The sequence below is a fragment of the Polyodon spathula genome, chromosome 20 (genome assembly GCF_017654505.1).
Source record: "Polyodon spathula isolate WHYD16114869_AA chromosome 20, ASM1765450v1, whole genome shotgun sequence".
Taxonomy (NCBI): domain Eukaryota; kingdom Metazoa; phylum Chordata; class Actinopteri; order Acipenseriformes; family Polyodontidae; genus Polyodon; species Polyodon spathula.
In genome coordinates, this window is record NC_054553.1 from 7100769 (window position 1) to 7125052 (window position 24284).

General features: G+C 42.2%; 1 protein-coding gene across 2 annotated transcripts; it reads left to right on the forward strand.

Moving 5' to 3' along the window:
• The first annotated feature begins 5 nt into the window (after positions 1-5).
• LOC121295689 (Krueppel-like factor 8) lies at positions 6-24235 on the forward strand. 2 transcript variants are annotated; one of them, XM_041220655.1, is made up of 7 exons: positions 6-375; positions 8201-8248; positions 8614-8715; positions 14621-15110; positions 16128-16239; positions 19194-19327; positions 22264-24235. In XM_041220655.1, exons 3-7 carry the CDS (start codon positions 8668-8670, stop codon positions 22443-22445), a joined length of 966 nt encoding a protein of 321 aa, XP_041076589.1. In that variant the 5' UTR covers positions 6-375; positions 8201-8248; positions 8614-8667; the 3' UTR covers positions 22446-24235. The 2 variants fall into 2 exon arrangements, with proteins under 2 accessions (XP_041076589.1, XP_041076588.1); XM_041220654.1 differs by lacking the exon at positions 8201-8248 and having other exon boundaries at positions 7-375.
• Positions 24236-24284: the final 49 nt, after the last annotated feature.

Sequence of the window (24284 nt, forward strand, 5' to 3'; positions counted from 1 at the left end):
CGACTAGGTAAAAAAAAAAAATCAAATAACAAATAAGGAGATTAGAAAGTGCTCGTTCTCCCAAGGGCTGCGGCTGCAATACCTTTGATTGACACTGCATGCAGTGTATGGGGTGGAGACGCAGGGTGGGGTCAGGGACAGGGAGAGGCGGAGGAGAGAGAAAAAAATCTACCCGAACTGAGCAACAACAGAGAGGGAGAGCCACACAGAGAAAAGAGGTTTTTCAAAGCGAAAGCTATGGTCTAAGTCGCCCCGAGAAAAGGAATTTAAATGAAAATAAACTGCCGGAGAAACCGTAACCCCACCCGGGCGCCCCCCTCCTCAGCATCTGCCGCTGCCACCGAGATGCACACGGAGGTTCTGAAGAACAAGAAAGTAAGTCCATTTCACATTTTCCAAACTGGGATACGGTTTTGTGTCTGTCTGCTGTCTAACTTCCCATGTGTTCAAAACATATTCGAAACCGGTATAGATTAACACACTGCTGCTAGCCTACAGTGGAACGTCTATTCTGTGTCATTGGATCGTCGCCTGGTTTGGTGCGGAGGTAGCAATTTTGCAGCAGGTCAGTCGGACACGTTGTTTAAAGCTGTAGTCTTGGGGGAAAAAAATATAAATAAAAAACTGTTCTTTTAGCTCAGGTAACTCGCGGATTTGCGTTTGCAAATCATTGCAGATATCAGCTCCCTCGATCTCAGGCTGTACAATTGTAAGCGTGCGACAGGAAGGAAGCTCAGATGCAGCGGCAGTGCGAGGCACCATCTTAAGCTTGTCTTAAAGCTACAGTACCGCCTCCAAAAACCGCAACTCTGGTCAGATATAGTTGGCGCTCGAAGCGAAGGTGTGTGCTTGGTTATTAATGGTCAACATCAAACTGTCATGTCTCAACTCAAGACCAGAGCTGGCAACCTATAAATAAACACGCGTTTACATTTCCAGAGTGTTATTATTTTCGATGTGGATTTTAATTTGAGTGTAATTTAGACGCAATAAAAAGTGTTTTTTTCTTTTATTTTAATGTACACCTTGTACTGGATATATGCTTGAATGCGAATATATTTTAATTACATTTTTATGTCATTAGAAAAAACATTTCCACACCTTTCAATTGCAAAACCAAGGCAAGTCTCACAGGATTACCCAGGTTTATTCACATGATTTCAAAACAAGGTGAATTATATTTATTTAAACAGTCATCCTCTATGTAATTTAATGTCATAGTACACAGTTTCATGTTTAAACACTTCATTTAATCTGTCAGTAACAACATATACAGCCTGCAAAAGAAGCCTAAATGCCACATAACATGTATGAGGGGTCGTTGTTTCAGCTGGGCTTTTAATACCAGTAGACAATTGAAGGCATAGGTCTGATAAAGGCCCTTCAACTGGAATACAGGATGGGCAGTGAGGTCTAGCGAGTCCCCACGGAGACCTGAGAGACCTGGAGGCAGTGTGGCTTTGTGGTTAGAGTTGATTGATGAGGAGGTAGTGTAGCATAAATGTTTAAGTATAGGGACTTGGTAGCACATATGCAATTGGAATGGTGAGCTGGCTAAAAGGCAGAATGTCTTGGTGGTTGGGAGGCACTACTAACAGAGAGCCAAGGGGCCGTGAGGCATTTGGACTAATGGGACTGGAAGGTCTGTGTTTACATTGGCTAGAACTGCAGGTCTGGAATACAGCACAGTGTTTGAGGGTCAGGGAGGCAGTGTGGGCTAGAAGTTACAGCAGAATAGAACATTTGAAAAGCATGGGGAAGTGTGGTCTTTTGAAAATGGGATCACTGGTCTGAGAGACCCTGATTACTGCAGAACCAGGACATAGAAGCCACCTGTTATTTCCATGGCAACAATCCAGCTGGCTGCCTGGCCCAGGAGATTAGTGTTTCCAGGTAAAGGCTGAGGTGTTCAAGGTAGAGGTGGGGTTTGTAGCAACATATTTTTTTATTTCATACAGACCAATATTAAAATATAAACCAGTTGAAGCCAACAAGGTTGAAAGGTCATCTTCTCACAAGAATTTGTGAATTAAGGAAATGAAAGGCTACTCCTCAACACTTTAACTGAATTTAACTGATTCAACGATACAGTCTTTACTGTTGGGGAGGGGAGGGTAGGGATGATAATAATGAACACAAGTGTTGGAGCAACATAACCTGCAAGATTCCAAACACCCCAACAATGGAAAGTTAAAGAAAATGTAAATTAAAAGCACAAAACAAAAGCAATACGCTTTTATTGCTGTACAAACTAAAAACAGTGAAGCAACTAAAAAAATTGTAAGTTACTAAGATGCTTTGCGAGTCTTCTGTACTTGGTAAAAATTCTGTGCATTTCAGAAACATCAGCCTTCTATAAAATCTTTAAATCCTTGAATCCTATTACATTGTTGCAGTTATTACCTTACCTAACACATAGCCACATGATTACAGACACTCGCAGTGTCAATAAAAGACCCCCCCCCCCCCCCCCACACACACACACACCTCCCTGGGTGTCTCAACTAAAACCATTCCCTTATCGAATTGAGATTAGCTAGTAGCTATTTGCTGGTGCACTGTCTCTTTAAGACAGGGTGAGCTGATTGAGAACAGGAGGCTGGCTTGGAGGATATGCATGGAAGGTCACAGCTGTGCAGGGCAGTGGGGGGGGGGGGGGGGGGTGTTCATGACAGACGGAGCTATACAACACAATTTCATTAATTTCAGAGTCGTCTCACTTTCCCACTATGTAGAAAACTGGGGACAGAGAGAGGGCTGGCTCACATAGAAAATAATAACATTTGGCTGTTTTAAATTCTGGTGTCAAAATAAACCCCCAAGAAGTGAGAGCGAGAATCTGTCCTCAAACACAGAATCCCTGTCTCTGCTGACCAGTGCATCCAGTCTTAGAAAAACTGCATGCGAGTCATTTCATGAAAATCAGGTATCATTGTGCCGTTGCAGTCAGTATCAGATTGCTGGACAAGCTCTCTTTGACACACTTCTGTGTATTTAACACATACAGGGTATGAGTAGAATGAGTTTCACTGTCTCCTACACTTTGTTTTCATAATTTAGTTATGAAACTATAAGCTACCTTTAAGCATGACTAATCCAGTAATTCATGTGTCAGTCGGGTTAATTTGTCCTTGATCAGGCATTTACTAGTCAGATTATTACATATGAAATAGAGAATTGTAAGGCACCCCGCAGGTATGAAGAAACACATCACAGATGACCATTCTGTATCACAGAGTAATCTTTTAATGATCTAAACAGTGGATGATCTATATCAAATATTACACTCCATTAACCCCCTATTGATTGCGCTGTATCATTTTCTTGCATTAGGTCATTTAGCAGACTCTCGTTTTCCCCTATACCACTTCTCACCCTACATTGATCCCTTACCTTGCTGTAACTGACTCCTCTGGAGAAGAACTGTTGGACAAAGTTTCTATAGGACACACAGCAAGGCTGAGGGAAATGGGCTGTAGGGCCAAGCTGGTAGCTCAGCTCTGAGCTTCTAATAAGGAACTCTAACTGTTGAGCTGCAGCCTATTCTCCTGAAGGTTAATTATGGGATCCATTGCTATCACAGCAACCAATAACAAATGAACAGTTATGGACGTGTGAAACTGCGTAAACCATTGCCAGGCCCCAATCTAATCAAGTGCTGCTTTTTATTCATTGTTTCCTACAATTTTGATGGTAGCTTGTTGGAAATTCTTTTTCTTAGCAGTTAAGATGAAATGGGAAACTGGTATCTCTGGCTTGCTTAAGCCTGTTTGTTGTAATTGTCGGAGTCCCCCTTTGCTGCCCCCCCCCCCCCCTTAGGAAGCCGTAGGGGGAGTATTGTACTGGCATTGCACACACACCCCTACGCCCACTGTCCCCAAATTGACATCACTTGAGCCACTACTGGCCCGTTCCCGAGGGGAAGAGAGCTTGCTCTGGAATCTGGGCAGAAAGATGTTAATGGGTTGGGGGTTATCAGGGTCCCCTTCTCTCTGCACGAAGAGCAATGACAGCACCTTTGTTTCTTTATTCCCTAGTTGTGTTCAGCTGTTTGCTACTCTCACTTCCTGAGTTTCCTAGTTTTCTTTCAGAGGGTCAGATTCCCTATTCCCTGTATAGAATGAACAAAAACCGTACTTGTTTAAAAAATAAAAATAAAAACCGAAGTTTTTTTGAAGAGAGATTGTTATTTTTGTATGTTAACTCCCATGCTCCTAATCCCTTCACCCTCTCTGTGACATGGTTAATCAGCCCGTGGCAGGAGAGCGGGGTGGGGCCCCACGTTCCGATGAACTCCCTGTAGGCCCGGGAAGGGAGGAGTGGAACATTTTCCGATTCAAACATGCGTGAAGCAGAGCCGGAGATAAAGTCGACTATCTACAGTATCTTCATTGCTGTTTGGAAAGTTGGGCAGCTCCCCTGTACTGTTGTAAAACACTGATGCTGACTGCTCCCAGCATGGTCCATGAGATCAGGGGCCAGCAGCCATTACAACCACTGTAGGAATTCTGCGTTAGAATAATCTGGTCTATTCAGAGCTTAACTTCAATCTTTTTTATTTTTGGAAAATTATGAATTTAAGCATGGAGGATAGATAAATGTTTCAACATTTATAACATGATAGAAAATGTTTCTTTACTGGATCATTGGTTTTATGAGTAATTGTATGAAGTAACTTAAGGATGGAAATAAGACTATTGCATAGCAGTTTCACCATTCCAGGTTTTACTGCGAGCTTGATTAGCCCCAGTCTATAGGCAACAAGCTCAGGGGTGTCCTATTAAATGCAAACATCAAAGCTCTTTTGGTGTGTATTTGTGACCTATGGTATTTCCCTGTTCTGTTGTGCTATTGAATCAAACGTCCGGTCATGGAGGGACACTGCCCAGACAAACACCTGCATTAGCGAAAAAACAAAAACTCAAATATATACAGTGAATCTCTCTCTCATTTCTGCCCAGTGAGCTTCCTGTATCCATTGTACTCATACAGCCCTGCTCTTTGTATGAGAGAGTTGTACTCACACCCACTTCCAAACTCTGCAGTCCCTTCACTTTAACAGTCTAGTATCACTCCAACCTCTAAATCATCCCCCTCCTTAGTTTAAAAACATGCAAACTCCTCTCCTTCTTGGCGTCACTGTAATTTGCACTCCTGTCCAAAACACATTTAACCATTGAGGTTCTCCTTCAACTACCACCCCCCATCACAGCTTCTATTATCCAAAACACTGAGAAACCTTCCCCTGCAGTGACATTGTGAGGTGCCTGGCCCAGCAGAGCACCTCTCTTCTCTGTTCAGTTTTAAGCCGCTCTTGCAGAGCGGAATTGTGGCTTCTGTGGACAGATCCGGGGAGTGGTTTTGGCTCTTTGCTCTCTGGTCCGGGTGAATGAAACTGCAGGGTAGATTTCCAGCCTGCTCCCGATTTGCTTCACAGCCTGGCTGGAGGGGGTGGGGTAGGTGGGGGCTGGGGGCTCAGCTGTTTCCTTCTCTTGCCAAGTCTCTATGGCAGCTACACAGTACATTAAACAGCTGCTACGAGGATGGGGTTCTAATCTGAAGGTTGTACATCATATTACAGTAAAACAACCCCAGTACCCCACGACGTTGCCTTTAATGGGAACCACTTTCCCATACAGTGTGTTTATTTTAGACGTCATTTATGCCTTGGTTTTCTTGTATATCTTTTTGGTATCATTTATGAATGATGTCATATGAACGAACGCAAAAATGATCGCTTTGACTCAAAATACTACTTTGTTTCAATATTAAAAAAAAATGTATATAACCACTGTCAATACTTAAATCCCATTTTTGTGTCCGTGTGTGAAATTATGGCAAGCCTCTAAAACCTTATAACCAGCTAATGTGACTGCTCGTGCCTGGTGGGCGGCATGTTCTTCTGTATCCAAGACTTTGCAAACTACTGATATTGTGTAGCATCCCTGTTTAAACAAGCGGCAATCATAAGGAATGACAAATATCTCTCAAAAGCATTTTAAACACCTAACAGACAAATTACATTAATGTGTGTGTGTGTGTGTGTGTCTGTGAGTTTGTGTGCACATGTGCACGATTATCCTACTAAGTTTAGTTGGCACAGCTGCAGTGTTCAAGTGCGTTTGTTTGCAGATTTAATGATAGTCATCTGTCTAGGGGGTCCCGCCCTGCCTGTTCTCTACCACACCTCACAGTGGAATTTTCTCAAGCTCTCTGGCCCAGGCTGTGGAAGGTAAGGGGCTATTGTTCCAGAGACCATTCCAGGATGGGGGCTCAAATAGATTGATGCCTGAGCCATTGGTCCTGGAGGGAACACAGTAAGATAAATCACTTCACAGATGCTTCTTATTGTTTCATTAAGTCCCAGATGTACCTAAGGGTTAAGGGGCCCTAGGGTAAGCAGAGCAGCTGAGAACCTTTCTATATTAAAATTATTGCTAAAATTGTCTGTTAAACCATCTTCACAAAGAATATCCTTTTACTACTGAAGTCAGAATTCATTGGATTGGCTTTCACGTTTTGACTAGGTTACACACACTTGCTGCTCGTTGCCTTCCCAATAGAGGGCTGGGCTCGAAACCAGAGACCACACATGCTCGTGGTATTAGTTTTGGCTACTGCTGGTGTAGTTTGATTCATTCGCTGAAAATATGTAAAAATGAAAATCCCTGGTGCATCCTGCAATTGGTCGGCCAGTCAGGGAAGTTTGAGCTGTGCATTTAGGCATCATCGGGACAATTTTTGGGAGGATTCAAATCGAGGACACAGTGGCCACCATTTGGGCCCTTCATAAGCAAATTGCAGGCAATTGACCCTCCATAATAAATGTATTATATGGTCACTTTCCAAACAGTGGAAAATCGGTGACATAAGCTAAGCTAAGAACATTTGTTACAATGAGTTAGTCAACCAGCAGTTTCTGTCCATACTTTCTTTTTCAGAAGAGTGTAACTGCAAGGCATGTACATCTGCCATAGTGTATACTGTAGAGCAGGCATGGCTACAGGGGACCAGGCAGGCAGCAGCTGAATGCTGTAAGCACAGCTATCTTGGAGAAACATTGAATGCACCCACAGTTCTTGACTCTTGGTACCATCACCCCACCCCTTCATTGAGGAATGAAGAACTGTTACTCAGCAATCTAACCAATACTGAAAAGCACACTCCCCAGCTAATTGTTATTTTACCGAGCGTCTAATTTTGGAAACGTCTTTTTGGAAAGGGTGTGGTGTTACAGGCGTGTGCTCGCCCAAACTTTATTGGTTTGTTTTCGTCCTGTCGGAGTGCGATGTCAAAGGTCAGTGTGTGTTACAGAAGGGGCCATTGGGTTTTGAGGTTAGTGTTGGGACCCAGTCGGGTGTGGTATTGAAGAAGACCTCTCACCACAATAAAACAGACTGTCTGAAAGGATCTTAGTCACCCAGAAGCTTTTAGTGCCATCAGACATGAAGCAGCGGCAGCCCCAACCACCCATTCCTGTATTTTCAAGACTGTTCCTCTAAATGTATCGGAGTTTGAGTTTACATTTGTAAACTAACATAGCTACAGTTTATTTTCCCCTTACAGATCGAGCAGATAAACAATAACTAATGACTTCTGAACTTGTGTCAAATTGATTTAAACCAACTGGTGGTTGCGGTTTATGACTTCTTACGGCTTTCAAGTCTTGATTTAAGAGGTAACTGATGAAGAGCTACATGTTGTATTTTTAAAGGTGTATCAACCAAGGCTGTTTCTTACCTCATTAACATAACAACATTCTCACAAGTCCTGTGTTGTTTAGCTGTTGATCTTTTTACTGGTAAAGCCAGTTTTTCCTGCCGCAACATTTTCACTTCCTGTGTTACATGAAATAGAATCCCCCCCCACTGAACTTTATCGTCACAGTATATGCTGTGCTTTGAAAACCCTGCAGAGTGGTTGGAAAGGTGAAACTTGCTGTTTTCTTTTCCATATATTTAAAACATTTTTTTTTTTTAAATGTCCTATTGAAGATCAACCAATAACCTCTGTTCATGCCATCAAGCCAATAGCCTCTTTTTACTTTGAAAAGCTGCTTAACCCTGGATGCAAGGAACCAGCTAGACTAGTCTGTGCTGATGTGGGCGCCTGACCAACGGTTGCTATACTATAACAGAGTGAGACGGTTTTCCTCTCTAACATACCGGAGAGCAAAGGCTAATGTAGCGCTCTTTTTCAGGACCCCCAGGATTGACAACTCGGCAAAAATGAGATTCAAACAACACTTGTAAGTCTTGCATGACATTCCACACAGATGTGCCCCCCACTGGGGACCCTCTATACCAGGTTGCTAGTAGTAATTGTGTTTCTCTACTATAGGGAAACAGACCATTTACAGCCAAACCTTGAATGGAGCTTTCAGAAAACAGCAGTAAAACCAGGAGGGACTGCTAAGGAATGGGAGTGTTATTTCCATCTCTATCCCATTCAAACCGTAAATAAATAAACAAGAAGTGTACATTTTGTTTTTTAACAGAAAAGAAGAGCTTTTGATTTTAGATTGCAGTTTGAGACCCCCTTGCTTTTCCACCCCCCACCCTGACACACTCCCCTTCTCACGCTCTCTCTCTTTCTCTCACTCTTCTTTTTCAGAGCACAGCCAATCCCAAGGATTCCTTTCCCAGCAGCACACTGACGCCTGAGGGGATGCCAGCCATAGAAGTCAAGCTGGAGCCCATAGAACCGGGAGCTTCGGTGAGTGAGTGAGCCAGACCTGAGCAGTGGATCCCAGCATGCGCTTCCCGCACAGTGGGGTGGGGGTGATTAGTGGGAGCTATGTGAAGTTAATGCTGAAGAGTGGGGGATATGTGCTGTTTAATGGACTGTACATCACTTTGAAGGGGATGTACTGGGACATTCCATCAGATAATTGTTATACTAGAAATAATGCATACTGGAATGACACAATTGATGGTAAAAGGTTGTTCAAAATCTTGTTTCATTGGTTTATTTTACAGAAAAAGCAAATACGGTAGTAGTTTGTTTTGTATTTATTTTTTCAAATTGGGTGGCAGCTGCTATTTTCTATTATCATACACCCAAAGTAGATTTCAACATTGCTTATACAGTATGTGTGTGTGTATGTACACAGACAAGTGTTATTATCTGAACAGTATTTTTACAAACAATGCGGCAGTGTATTATGAGACATTCCATATTTTAAAGACCTTGGCAGGAGTCTCGTTGGGTAAATCGGTTTAATGCAGTAATTCCCAGACACAGAAAGTAACACCGTTCCCAGCTGTCCAGAACTGGGACTCTGTACTTTATGAACACATTTTAATCTCCCTAGAATTGCTGCCCTGCACCTTAATGAGCACTTATAAATCATTTTGTTCACACTTTTTCTAGTTTTGCCAGTAATAACTTTAAAACAAGAGGCTTCATTATAAATTCTAGCTGAGTATTGTAGGGTTAGCACAGCTATTTCCACAGAATTCATATGAATTTCCAGCCTTTGCATTGACCACTTTGGTGACCACAATACCAAAGCAAATTAGAATATTGCTTTTCTAGCGTGATCTCCACAGAACCATTGGAACAAACTTTCCTGAACATTCCTCTGTGGAATCTGCAGCATCCCAGCCAGGTTGCCATAGAAACCAGCCTCCAGCAAGCCTTGTATACAAACTGAAACCAACCCCACCCCCACCCACATTTGCACAAGTGCATACACATGCAGTTTCAGTGGTTACACTGGGTGTTGCCTGGGGGCATTGAAGTCTTTTGGGTACTTGGCCTGGCCCTTTATCCCCCTCTAATTGCAAATCATACTTCTTTGTCTTCGACTTTCCTAATTGTCTCTATAGAATCCACTCACTGCATCTGAGATGGTGCAATCTCCTGTGCTCTGTCTCTGCAAGCATTTGAAATTGAAATGCATAGCGATAATGATTTGTTTTTGTTGTGCCATATTAGTTAATGTGCTACATTAGAAACAAACAGGGTGTATGGACGCTTGTGTAATATTTCAACACATCCAAGAAATGTTTATGTTATGCTTGCACTTTGGAAATTAGGTCATGCGTTCTTGGGTAGGTCCAAGTCATTTTCTAATAATGGGAAATGCTGACCCCTATGGATGTGACGATACAATGGAATATCAAAGCTGTTCACTATGTGTCTTAGGGGGAGGGAAACTTTTGGAGGGCGATGAGAAGTTTGCATTAAGGGCTGAGAGTTAGCTGGTGTGCACCCAAGCTTTTGTCAGTTTCAGATGGACTGTCTCTTAAGCAGAGGCTTATGCTTGCTAGCATTGGCAAGCACTTGCATGTTTACATATATCCTGAAAACTACATCCAATAACCTGGTGTGTAGTAATTCCTCCAAGCACTTGACGTTTAACATTTGGTTCTGCACATTATTCATTAGGCTGCAGACGCAGGTTGAACTACTTTTTCATGACACCTGCAATGTTTTATTTATTTTCATGGAGGTGAGGATGCGTATGTTCCTCTCTGTACCTCTATAACCCCTGCGGTGCTTTAAAGATGCATGAAGAATCTGCCAATAGGGTTACCAGTGCGTTTACTTACTAGCAATCAAAAATCAGTACACATGATCTCTTCTGCTTCCTTTTGAGGTTAATGCACCAGGACAAATTGCACAGTGTTTTCATGCTTTCTGTCGTGACGTGGCTCTAACCTGGCAGTCCTCTTCAAAAGACCATTCACAATTAACATGGTTATTTGCCTAAGAGCTGTCAGCTTCTGTTTAAATCTGTACCGACAGAAATACAGCCAGTATCTGTCCCTCTTGCATTGGTCAGGTTTGCAAATAGACTTGCCTTTTGCATACAACTGAGCACCTTGACAGAACTTTACTGCACTGCACACAGGGCGATTTCCGTGTAACGAGACTATGAAGCCCGGTAGCACTACTGCAACTGAGCGTATAAAGTTTGTAGCCCTTTCAGGACTGTCAAGCTTGCGATAGAAAACTTTGTTTGTTTGGGACTGGGTCGATTTTTCCTGCAGCTTACCAAGAAATCATTCACTGTTATTTTGAAGACGGAATGATGATGACAGCCTGCAAACGAGATGAGCTAAATAAAACCTGCAGCGAGTGTTTTGGGAAGGTGTTTCTTTTTAAAATGAATCCATTTCAACATTGACGACTTTGAGAAAGTAGAAGCCGTGCTGTAAAGTTCTCTCGTGTGTGCGCGCGCACGCGCGTGCGTGCGTGTTTGTTTGTGTTTGGGTGCAGACCAGCTGGCAGTACTGTCAGGGAACGTGCTCAGAGACAGGCAGGGAAATGAGGGCCCTCCTGGACACACTGAGAGGCTGTTTGCTTACTGGGCGGCACGTACACTCAATCAGGGGTGCTCACCCTGACACTAATTACTCACTGACGGCGTTACCAGAAAACACAGTAAGCAGCTTCAAATGGCATTTCAATTTCTCTTTCATAATCCCTGTCAGCCCCACCCACTCACTCTCACTCTCTCTCTCTCTCTCTCTCTCTCTCTCTCTCTCTCTCTCTCTCTCTCTCTCTCTCTCTCTCTCTCTCTCTATATATATATATATATATATATATATATATATATATATATATATATATATATATATATATATATATATATATATATATATAGGTAGGTGGGGCTGACAGTGTTAAAAGGCTAGTTTCATGTGATTTGAATTGAACAAGGGAGGCTGTTCATACAGACAATCTCAATGCAGCTCAGAGCCAGGTAAAGGCAGGTTTAGAGAAAACGATAGTAACACAATGTGGGGAAACAGAACCCTGAATGATTGCAAATGCCAACAGATAGTAGGGGAAATGCCAAAAAGTCTATTGTAATGACAAAGCTACTCTTTAAATACAGTATGGTTTAACTAGGTTTTAAACCCCTTTTTAAAGATATTATTATTATTATTATTATTATTATTATTATTAAGTTTAGCAGCCATCTGGTTGCAGCAAGAGGTAAAAGGGAGTTGGGGGGGAAGAAAGAGATTCAGCAGAAGCTTCATCCCAAGAGGCTGGAGAGAGAGGGAGGGAGAAAAAGATGGAAGCTAGAGCTCTGCCATATAGTGGTAGTGAGTGAGAAAGAAGAAAAGAAAAGAAAAAAAGGTTTGCGTTGGTGGTGTTGTTATGGGGTGAAGAGAGGGGGGGGGGTTTAAAATGTGAGGAGAGATGAAGGATGGCTACACTCCAGAGGGGAGGGAGGGAAATGGTGGGTGGTTGAGAAAGTGTGTGTGTGTGTGATGTAGAGAGAGAGATAGTGGGGGTGAGGAAAGGGGGTGACTGGGAAAGGAAGGGAATGTGAAGAGAAATTAGAGAAGTGTAAGAAATGGAGCGAGACAGTGAACTCTAGTCTAGTTGCCATGGCAACCAAAGGCCGTTTCCACCCACTCCCCTCTTTCTCTTTCTCCGTGCTCTGCTGACAGTGCTGTGCGGCTGAGAAACAGGAAGTGTTTCGAGTCTGTCTGGTCTGCGTGTCACGTCAGGTGGGGGGGGGGGGGGGGGGGTTGGGGCTGGGGGGGGGGGGGGGGGGGGGGGGGTGGGGGGGGGGGGGGGGTTGGGTGATGTGGGTAAGATTCCGTACCACTTAATCCACGTTAGGGTTTTACCGTTCCAAGTACTCAATTTTCATGAGTTAAAATTAATCAGGAGTTACCTGGTGTATTTTCACAGTCACAATACTTTCACCGGAGTGCTCTGGAATTACGTATAGTTGTCATGGTGATCTACTTTATCATGATAAAGCTAATTTTGTATTTATAGCCTTAGCGGGGGATGTATGTGAGTGTAAAAATGTTTTAACAAGTATGGATTTGCAGCCTTGTCTGCCAGTCTGACAGCTCCAGCTGCCTTCGTTCCCCAGACACTGTTCTTGGTGTTAGAAAAAGAAGCACCTTGAGCTCAGAAGTGCCAATAAATGAGATTACCTACAACTGCAATAGTATTGTCAGTTGTATTTAAAAAATGGAATCCCTCTTTCAGGGAGGTTTGGCTGAGATTCGGAAATTCATTTGGAGTGCTTTGGAGTGGCTGAGCTGCAGCTGGGTAGGACTGTGAAATCAACATGGCCAGCATTGAGTCAGGGATTCAAACCTAAGCTATAATGTTATGTTTCTGTCTGCACCTTTTAAAAGTGGGATAAAAAGTACATTTCCTCCCATTTCCATTTTACAACCTAATAATAATAATAATAATAATAATAATAATAATAATAATAATGGGGTTCTATAGACTTTAATGCCAGTTTGTATAGAAGTAAGGAATTTATTAGCACTGATTTTGGATTAATTAACATTACGTAGTCCAAGATTAGTACTAATCTGTGAAAATGGAGAGCTGTGCTAGATTGAGTAATGTTACTTTAGGGAAATGCATACTTCAATTAGTTTTTACTGCTATAAAAACAAGGAAGACTTGTGCATTATATGTCGTATCCAACGGCACATATAGTTAATGATCATCTCAACAGGCTGACTGATATTTGTTCTGCAAACAAACTGAATATGCTTGGCATAGTAAGCATTAAAAACCTGTACCAGTGTGCCTTAAGTATCAATGGGTTCATTCAAGGGGGTCTGTTCCATGATCTAAGCATTTTAGTACTGCTGGTGTGTTCCTCTGGGGACAAAGTACATTTAAAAAGAGAAAGGTGTGTATTAATGGTATTGCTTTTGAAGCCCTGTGAAAGGGGTCAGATTGAGTTACTTGAGCTATCACAGAGTTTGGAAGATGACTGTTGTTCTAACTTGTAACTATGTAAACTAACTGGGCTGTAAACAACACCCACAGAAACATACAGTAAAGCGCACAATACAAGGATGCGTGTGTTTTCAAAGATTGCACCTTGACTGCGCTTCAGTATTTGTTTTTTGTATACATAGAATAAATTATCATGATTCTAGGGACACTGCAGCTTTACGACCGCTATAGTTTTGTTGTTGAGTGTTTATCTAGAAGGCGAAGTGCATTGGAAATATGCCATATTTCTTTCCAGCCCAGCCAGGTTCTGTTGGTGCCTCTGTGAGCAGTCTCCTTGTGGGTTGGGTGGGGCAGGCAAGAGCAGACAGACATTGCTCCTCTGGACCACACCCTTCCTCACACAGCCTGCATATCCACCAGCAGCATATGAACACTGAGCTGGAATGTTCTCTGGAACCAGTACTCTGCACAGAGATAATAAGCAAATTGTTATGACAGTACAGTAAAAATCGACTGGAATTGCATTCTTGCATGGATAATATATTTTTTCTGCAGTGTATTCTTTGCATACGATTGAAATACAAGTGGATGATTTTGCAATGCTGGACTCTATGTTTTTTTTATAGTTTCACACTTTTTACAGTAAGCAAACCTAGAAGAATCCATTCATATTTTAAATGCATTCTTTAACACACATTCATTAACACATTACCGTTTTCAGTACCAGCAAAAACAATCCATTTGTAATTATTTTCAAATCCAATCCGAGTACAAAAATGAATCTTCAATGAATGTAAACACTGTTTATTGACGGCTCTTCTCTCTCCTTCCCTCCTTCCTATCCCACCCCACCTTTCCCTCCTGCTGTTTCTTGTATCCCACTGCATTTCTGTCACCCTCATTCCTCCTCGTATCTTCTCACTCTACCTCACAGTACGAGCGGGCTGCAGAGACAGCCAAGCCAGCAGGGGGCGCTGTGAAGATGGAGTCCTCAGCTTCCTCCTCCTCACCCCCGCCTCCCCCACTCTGCGAAATCAAAACGGAGCCCCCGGTGGAGCTGCTGTTCAGTGACCAGACCGAACCTGTTGACTTGTCCCTGAACAAGCCCCGTCTCTCGCCCCCAGTCTGCTTCACCCCTTCAGTCACGCACAACCCCCCACCCCTCACCCTGGGCTCCACCATCCCCGCGGTCCTCTCCCCTGGCTCCATCCTGGCCTCCACACAGGGGGCGGACGGCCAGCAGATCCTGCATGTCATCCACACCATCTCCTCCGTCAACCTACCCAGCAAGATGGGCAGCCTGCAGACCATCCCAGTGGTGGTGCAGTCGATGCCCGTGGTCTACAGCACCATGCCCAGCGACGGACTGACAGGCTCCATCACAGTGCCCCTCATCGGCAGCGACGGCAAATCTGAGGGATCGGGTAAGAAGCATATCTAGGAACCAGACAACATTTGTATACAGTAGTGTTAGGAAACAACAAATCTTTTACAGCAAGACTAGGGGTGGGGGTTGGACCCTTTACTTATTTACTATTTTGGTATCCCTGAATAGATAATTGTCTCCTCTTTAAACATACGCTAAGGATTTTAATGAGCAAGACATCTCAAGTAGAATGGCACCCCGGAAATTGTCTCCTTTTTTCTACGAAAGCAGTATAGCTGGGGATGAGGAGTTTATTGCCGGATAACTTCACTCAGACTGCTTGCTCACTAAATCTCTTGGTATCCCGGAGTCAACTCTTTAAGAATTGCTTAAGTAAACCCCAATCTAAGCAGAATGTAGTAATAATAATAACAAAAGAATAAAAATTGGTATTCCAATCTGTTTTTATTAGAGTGTAACTGAACAGTAATTAGGCTTTAATAGTCTGAAGATGGACCATTACTTAGGGATACATGAACAGTAGCCAGTGTGTTCTTACCCACTCGGGGAAGCCTTTCATGTTGTGTTCTGGAGGGGGTGGTCTTGTTCGGCCAGCTGGGGACAGTATGCTTAGGGGTGGGGCTGCCTTCATTCTGAAAGTTTCTCAAAGAGGAAATGATGCTTCAGACTAATAATAGCTTGCCACACTCCATGTCCTGTAGGTACTTCATTGTAAACTTTGTATTATTCATTCATATTAATGGCCTCAAGTTAAGGTTTCCCCCATGAAGATATTCTTGTATTTGATTGCTGCTCTGCTGGTGCAGACTGCATTTCACTTCAGGTCACACTCTGCTGAAAAGAGCAGACTGGTCACTGTTCTGAGAAGCCGAGCCAAAACGTGAGGCTTCAAGCAGTTCATGTTCTTATTAAAACTCATGTAGGTGTCGCATAGGGCTGCGCATCACATGTTAAGGTCATTTCCAGAGAATGTTGTCAATTGAATAGAGGGTTGAGGGTTCCCAAGGACTGATCTGTGGGGCTGTGTTTAAGTTTCTCCTCTGTCTTCCCGCAGTTCGGATCAAGCCTGGCTCCGCCTCCCCAGTAGAAATCAACAGCGACAGTGACACAGAGAGTGGCACAGAGACCGGCGTCACTTCCTACCACCCACTGCATTCTGGGATGGGGTAAGTGTCTCATTCCCTCGGCCCAATTCACCAACTATGAAACCGTCACAAAATGATTACTGTTTTGCTGTTGAGCTTTTTGTTAACTTTCAGTGTTACAGGTATTAAGAAACCACCTGGGCCTGATACTTGCATCCTGTTCCGCACATACGAATCCTTGTGGGGTCAGATGGGGATGCTAATGGGGAGTGTAAACCAACTATTAAGACACTCATAGCATTGAGTCAAAATGACTCAAAATATTCTGAGATGACAGTTAAAATCTGTCTTTGACTTACTTTGTCAAATTCGTAGTGCTCGAGGACTCAAATATGTGTTTTTTTTATTAGAAATTCCCACTCAAGTTTTGCCACAACAGTTTTTGGTTAATGTTTCAATTGTACAGTTATTGTTTCTCACTACAGTACATTGTGTGCTAGGTCTGATATGCATCCAAAGGGACCAAGTGCATGGTTTACACCACACATAACAGGGTTAATAACACTGCAGTTTTATTGAACACCTCCCCAGCCTGCAGGCTCACAATCCTGCCCTGTTCGAAGGGTGGTTGCCATGGTGTCAGTACACAAGGTGATTGGTGGCCAGTGTCAGCCTCCCTGTTTGAAACAGGTAACCTAGGTGGGTGGACTAGCGAGTAGTTTTCTCTGTCTCTTGTGTGAGGGAGGTATGGGGTATGGAGTCTGGCAAGGTTTTTCACTGCAGGCTTGTGCTCGGTGTACAGTGGTTACGTAATCGAGGAGTCTACTTGCTGCCTCCACGCCCTGCTGCGGATTGGGAAAGAGCAGCAGGCTAGACTGCAGTCAGCAGTGAAAAATACACAGCAATGGAAACACATACAAGCAGCGCCCTCTGCTGTCATCATGGCAGTATTACACCCTTTATCTTCCAGGGTAAACATTGGGTAGACAAGGGGGGGGGGGTTGTTTTTAAAGAGTAGTGAGCTTCAGATTTCATATATACATTAGTCTTTTAAGGTGCTTTTGAGTTTAGGATCTGCTCCTCCATTCTAGTTGCCGGTCATAGACAAAAAAAACAACAAAAAAACACAATATTGAAAGGGACATTCAAGTCAGACCTGTGGTCAATTATAATTATAATTACAAATACAGCAGAATTGTTTGCTGAAATTGCAATTCCAGTTCCAGTGCTAATTTGTTCAGTTACAGTTAGGCAGCAGCAATTACAATTCTAATTACAATTCTGCTAAAAAGTAACATAAACAACTACACAGATTAACATGTTTACTCTATTGTAAATAGCCAAGCAATAATTGCAGGTACAAATACAAAAACATACTACCGGTATATAACTAATGATCGAATGACAAATAAATGCGTAATTTGAACTGTAATCGATCAGTTATATGGTATTATCACAAATAAAATTCCGTTCCGGTTCAACTACAATTACAGTGAATTACGAATTGCACAATTATAATTGGAATTGAGCCCGGGTCTGATGCAAACAAATTACAAGTAACATTCCATTTGATGCAACTTGTTATTTAGTGTCTGATCATCAGATTTTTACACCGTCGAATGTGATGATGCGCTGTCAGTTTTACGCTTGTGTTGGGTCCAGTGAATTCACAGCAACTTCAGATTGGATTCATTTATTTAGTTATTTACCTGTCCTGCATATACAGATCTTTGGAAATTACAAGCAGGTAATTTCCAGAGACCTGCTTCATCGTTTGGGGATAGAGTGAGTTATCTGCCCGGATTGTCAGTAAGTTATTGGCGGGTCGTCCTGGGAATTCTCTCCCAGCAGCGGGAGTCAATCCCATGGCATTCCGCTGAGTCAGCAGCTATGTATAGCTCGGCAGTCAGAGGATCAGAAAGAGGCTGGGAGATGTGTTGCTGAAACGTGATCCTGTAGAACACCGTACATGCTGTGATGTGCAGGGGTTGGGAAATGACATGGGGACCACTGCAATATGTAGATCTAATAACTTTAAACTGAATCCAACACGTTCCACCAATTAGCCTTCAATCTGTGAGCTGGTGGCTTTTAGTTGCTGCGCCCACGGCCTGTGGGATTAGAGAGAGACTTGGTATGGGTATGAGTTATCTTAACTAATGTATTTTTCTTGTTCTTTAGATTCCCATTTTTGGTCATTTCCTTCACATCCTGGTAACTTTTTAAACCCTAAAAGCACCCCTGTGTCCTCAGTGTCGCTCTTTTCTTGGAAAGTAGACATTGTGAAAGCTGTATTAGGGCCTGTCACATAGACGGCTGCAGTGGGTGACGTCAGACCAGAAACAGGAACCAACACAAAATAAACGGAGAGGTGGAGTTTTGGGGAAGCTGAGCACTTCCTTGCGCTCAGCATTTAATAAATGAACAGACAGTAAATAAAAAGGCTGTAACAAAAACAGCACACGGCACATGAGGCCAAAATAAACAAACAAACAAAACGGACTAACACTTAAACAAACAGTGGACTAACAGACAAACACAGCGAGTCAAAACAGCGGTTATATATTTTACTTTGTTTAGTTTTCTCGTTTTTAATTCTCTCCTCTCCACACCCGTTCTCCACTCACCGAACACACAACCCCGAGTGAGTGAAAACATGCTGCTTTTATGCAGCTGTACCGAGACTCGACTGGTAATCAATCATTCAATTGGAGTCGCGGTACAACTGCACGTGAATTAGTAAATTGCAATTCCCCGTGCTCACATTTTGTTACATTTTACTTGCACATGAAGTGCTGTGCAATCCTCGTGCCTAAATACAAATATACATTTTAAACACTCGTGTTACACAGACCCGTTTATATCCCGTGTACCAATGACTATGCACCAACATTAACACACAACATACAACACAAAATACGCACAGAGGTGGGCACTTTTTTTTTTTCCCCCTAATTTGTCTCTATGAAAGAATCTGGGGTTCTTGTTTTTCATTGTGTTTGTCTTTACCAGTGCTCCGTTCTCTCCTCTCTCAGCTCCACCCCACATCGGCAGGCCCCCGGGTCTCCAGAGATGAAGAGGAGGCGTGTCCACCAGTGTGACTACGACGGCTGCAACAAAGTGTACACCAAGAGCTCTCACCTGAAGGCACATCGCCGCATACACACAGGTACACACTCCCTTCAGAGCTCCTCCATCTGCTGCTGGTCTCGCCCCACTCGAGCTCCACTGAAGGGACTAGACCTTTAGGGATTTATCTGTCATCCTTTAATGAAACAGTAGGTTGTTGTGCCTCGCTCGGAATGCAGACCCTGTGCTGGGGGCATAGTGGAGTTGTCAACTCCTTAGAATGTAAAATGTATCTCTTGAACTTCTGACTGGGTTGGAACTTGGTAAAGACATTCTGAGAGTATCAAGATATGGGGATATAAGGAGATGTCTCAATATGTACATGTATGTCAACTGCTTTTTATAGCTGTACAAGAATCTGGGGATATGTTGAGGAACCTGTCTGTAAGCAACAAAACGATGCTTAAATTCCCTTTGCTGCCAACTAATTCATTACTTACACCTACAGCAGGTTTCTGAGAAGTAGCCAATGTAGCTGACCCTGTATTAAAATAAATACATCTACTCTGTCTCCTGCTTTGCACAGTTATTTATTAAACAGTTTATCACCACTATCAATGCATATGTGTTGTAGCTAGCTAGATAATACAAGTTGGAAACAAGTTATGTATCAAGTCGAAATTGCAGTAGTCTCAGCGATTACCTTCACAAAACGATAAGCTACATTTCATCAAAACACATTTCTATCTCCATTTTGTTTTTGCATTTTTTCACCTGTCCCCTTAATTAAACATATTCATATCAAAGCCTTTTCGGTAAATAACAGAAGCTGCATTAAGTTTCCCAAAATAATTTGTGTGTAAGATTAGCCTTAATATTTTATATATAATGTTGTATATATATATATATATATATATATATATATATATATATATATATATATATATATATATATATATATATATATATATATAGCTCAAAGAGCCAGCTGCCCTTATCAAAATAACAATATATATAATATATATATTATATATCTTATATATATATATATATATATATATATATATATATATATATATATATAATGTAATGTGTGTGTGTGTAAAAAAAAAAAAAAAAAAAAAAAAAAAAAAAAAAAAAAACCCTACCTCACTAACTTCTGTCAGTTTTTCACTGCCAGCACCAAGTTGTTGCACTGTATTGTTATGTTTGTTTGTTTGTTTGTTTTGCAGGTAGCTTCCCAAAAAAAAAATCGAATTTCCATTTCTAAAATCAAAAAAATACATTATCGTACGCATCAACTTCATCAGTGGCACGTGTGCAAACAAATGAGGCGTTTCAGGTTCACATGCTCGGACTAGTTCATTGTGTAAAATAAGGAGGGGTGGAGAATCTGGTGCGTTATAGTCCCAACAAAACAAGTTAATAATTCTGAATCATAAAGCCATTTAAAAATATTGTTAAGAGGTCATAAAAGTGTATGTCCTTGTGGGGGGGACAAATACATGTACTATTCCCCCCCCCAGGATCTGCGCCTATGTACAAGCGGTGGATATAGGACCTGATGCCTACTTTTTGAAGTTTTTGGTGGCTTTAACATTCTTGGTTAAGTTAAAATTCTCCAGAAGCTGGCACCGATTCTTAGTCTTGACTCTTAGTCTTGTTTAAGAGTAGGCAGTAGGGGTGCCAGGTATGTGTTTAATAGAATATAAAAAAAAATATGTACAATATATATTAAAAGTACAGGAAGTACTGTACTTGTTTTACATTGAAATTAGTGCCCAGTCTGCACCAGGAACAAAATGTGGAGTTAAAAATCATACAAGACCTGCAACATTTATTTGCATAATACTTGATTTAATTGTGCACAACCTATTCTGGGCTCTGCAGTTGTTGGGTGTCCCTGAGTCAGGCAGGAATTTAACGTGTTGTTCCTGCTCCAGCCCCCTACTCTCACGCCAAGGCCACACTTACTCCCCTCGTCTTCAGTGACAGACTGACTGTTTGGCAACCCATTTGGGTTCAAAGGTCATTGTGGGCCCCAGAAGGAACATACAAGTAGAACAAAGGTCTAGACACAAATTGTTTGATTTGCATAGTTGTGTCTTGTGTGACAGGTGTGGGCTGTTTATGAAAATGACTTCACAGTTAAACGGTATTATTATTGTTATTGTTACACACACACACACACACACATACACACACACCCACACACAGAATACAATACGAATGCAAAGAAATGCCACTCTCCAGGTGAAATTACTAAGCAATTGCAACACAAACTTAAAACGTGGCTTGCAAACACATCACGTTTTAAAATAAAAGTTTACTATAAAGTGTATCTTTCTTAACTGAACATTTGAGACTATAGCGAGTGGAATACCCAATCTGTAAGAGTTACAGATTGTTAGCTGCAATCACTTTAAGTAGTCTATTTAATGAGGACGTTTTTCTGGGCTAAGTTGAATGTACTTGAGTCTGTCAGTGCATGTGAGCATTTTATTATTCGTGTAAGTAAGTGCTTTATGCAGGCTACTTCAAATTATGGATGACAAATATGCCCACAATATGTAACACACACTTTTGTGTAGAGGTCCAATTAATTTGTAAGACACATCATTTTAGAATGTCTTTCCTACGCTTGTGTAACGCATACAACCTAAATCGATAAACAAAAGTCATCTTGTTTTCAGAATGTCATGTGCATTTCCTCTTTCATAGATTTAAGGTCTTTTATAATCAGCAATCTGAATCATATGGTTCGTATGTTTTGTGAGAAATGTAATCTGCTTAAACCTGCTTATCAGTCACAGCATGTGTGGTAAGTGAGTAAGCACTGTCACTATATTTACATAAACCTGCTGTAAATTGCTGCCTACTTGTATGAATTTGGCAGGTTTCTCAATGAATGATTGGCAGTATCCTCATTAGGAGGCTCCGACTCTAAGATATTGTTGGTGGAAGTGTAATGGGGTTCTGTTGTGAGCAGCCTGCGAGCTGAGCATCTCTAACACAGTTCTTCGTCTTGCGATTCAGGGGAGAAGCCATACCACTGCACATGGGAGGGATGCACGTGGAAGTTTGCCCGCTCCGATGAGCTGACACGACACTTCCGCAAGCACACCGGGATCAAGCCCTTCCGCTGCTCCGATTGCGACCGAAGCTTCTCGCGCTCCGACCACCTGGCTCTGCACCGGCGTCGACATGTCATGTTGTGAGGGGCGGGGCCTCTGCACACACCACGCCCACATGGGGATGGCTCCACTTGCCCTGGGGGAGGGAGGGAATTGCCAGCTGTACGCCGTGCTGAACTGGACGGGTACAGACCGTGACTCCAACTGTTTCCTGAAGTGGATGGGTCCTACAGGATGGAGGCGGGGTTTGTATCCGTTAGCAATGGGAGTGTTCTGGTCCCCTCTGCTGTCAAAGATGCCGGCCTGTGTGTCACTCAGCGGTCGCCATCTTTATTATTTTGGAAACTAAATTTAAACCAATATGAGTAAGTAAATAAGGAAAGGGCAGGGCCAAACAACAACAACAACAAAAAGGCTACAGTCGATGCAAAGAGCTTGAGGCGACAAGGCTACAAAATCAAAAAATGGCGGCCTTTTTTGTAATTCTTTTGATGCGCTGTAAGATGATTTTACAAAATTTCAAATGTATTACTGTAAATAAAATAATAATATACATGCATAGCTGAAGTTCTAAGGTAATTGTGTTATTTAAAGAGTAGTGGTTTTAGCTGGCTGCCATTTTCTGATTCCCCTTTATTACAGCCCCTGCCTTCAGCCTTGCCTTCACACTGAGCATTCTCACTGTGAGGGATCTTTAAAACGTTCAGCATGGTTGGACTTTAGACATGGCACCTGTGGATGCCTTAGAAATGAACACAGCAAGAGAAAGAAAGAGAGGAGAGAAAATGTTTCAAGACTGTGAATTTTTCCTTTTTGTTTAAATAAATAAATGGCTGTGTTTTTTTTAAGGGTGGTACAAGAACAGTATTTTTTAGGGGCATTGAAAAATCAAAGCAAAAAGAAATTCTCCTTCCACTTGTAGATTTCCAATTGGAAAAAGTCTCCCTTCCCATTTGAAATGGATGATTGTAAGGTTCCAAGGCACTACGGTTTGTTTTGTAGCTTCTTGAGAAACATTTGTGAGTCTTCACATTGACGTCTCGTAAAATGCAATAGCTTTGCTTGTTTGACATTTTTTGCTCACTCGGTTGGCTCACGTTGAAACTTGAGTGATGTTCTCTTGCCAACCCGCAAGAACCCTGCTGTCCTGGGACACAGCTGCTGGCTGCTACACACTTGCACATAGCTGTGATACAGTTGAAATATATCAAATATATGACAGTTTAGCAGCATTGGTATTTTATCATTTTTAAGACTGTGAAAAAGCCTTGCGATAGATTAGGAGACAGTGCTGCCCCACGGTTCCTGCTGTTGCAGCTTGTGAATCTTTGTTTCATATCTGCCGCTTGTGGAAAATCACCTGTTGAATCTTGCCAGGTCAGTTATTCTACTGCCGGGATAGAGAGGTTTATGTAACTCTTTTGAAGAAGGATTTATGGATTTATATTCAATTATGGATTCATGCCTAGACACTACCTTGTGTAGGAGTAGGCAGTTAAATGGCTACTTAAGAGCAGTTGCACAACTGGTTGTGTTGAGCAGACCAGGGTTTTAAACTGGTCTACTCAAGCAGCTTATATGTGCCCCATTCCTGGCTGGCTGCTGTTTCAGTTACTGACATGCAATTTAAGTGTTGACTGGGGGATTTCTAGCAGCAACTGGTAGCACTACAAAGTTGCTAAGTGTAGACCCAGCTTAAGACTGGCTTTTTGGTTCCACTTCTGCAAGCTGGTACGACAGAGAAACAGTTTGGTTATAGCAGGAGCACCAGTTTTCTTTTCTTGAAGATTTTTCCCTCTGGAACAATTTTAAAGAACAAAAAAGGGCACTTTTTTCAGATTTAATTTTACTTTGCTTTTATGATGTTTTATCTATTTAAAAAACAAAACAAAAGGTTTTTCTTGTTTTCTGATTTTCAGGTGT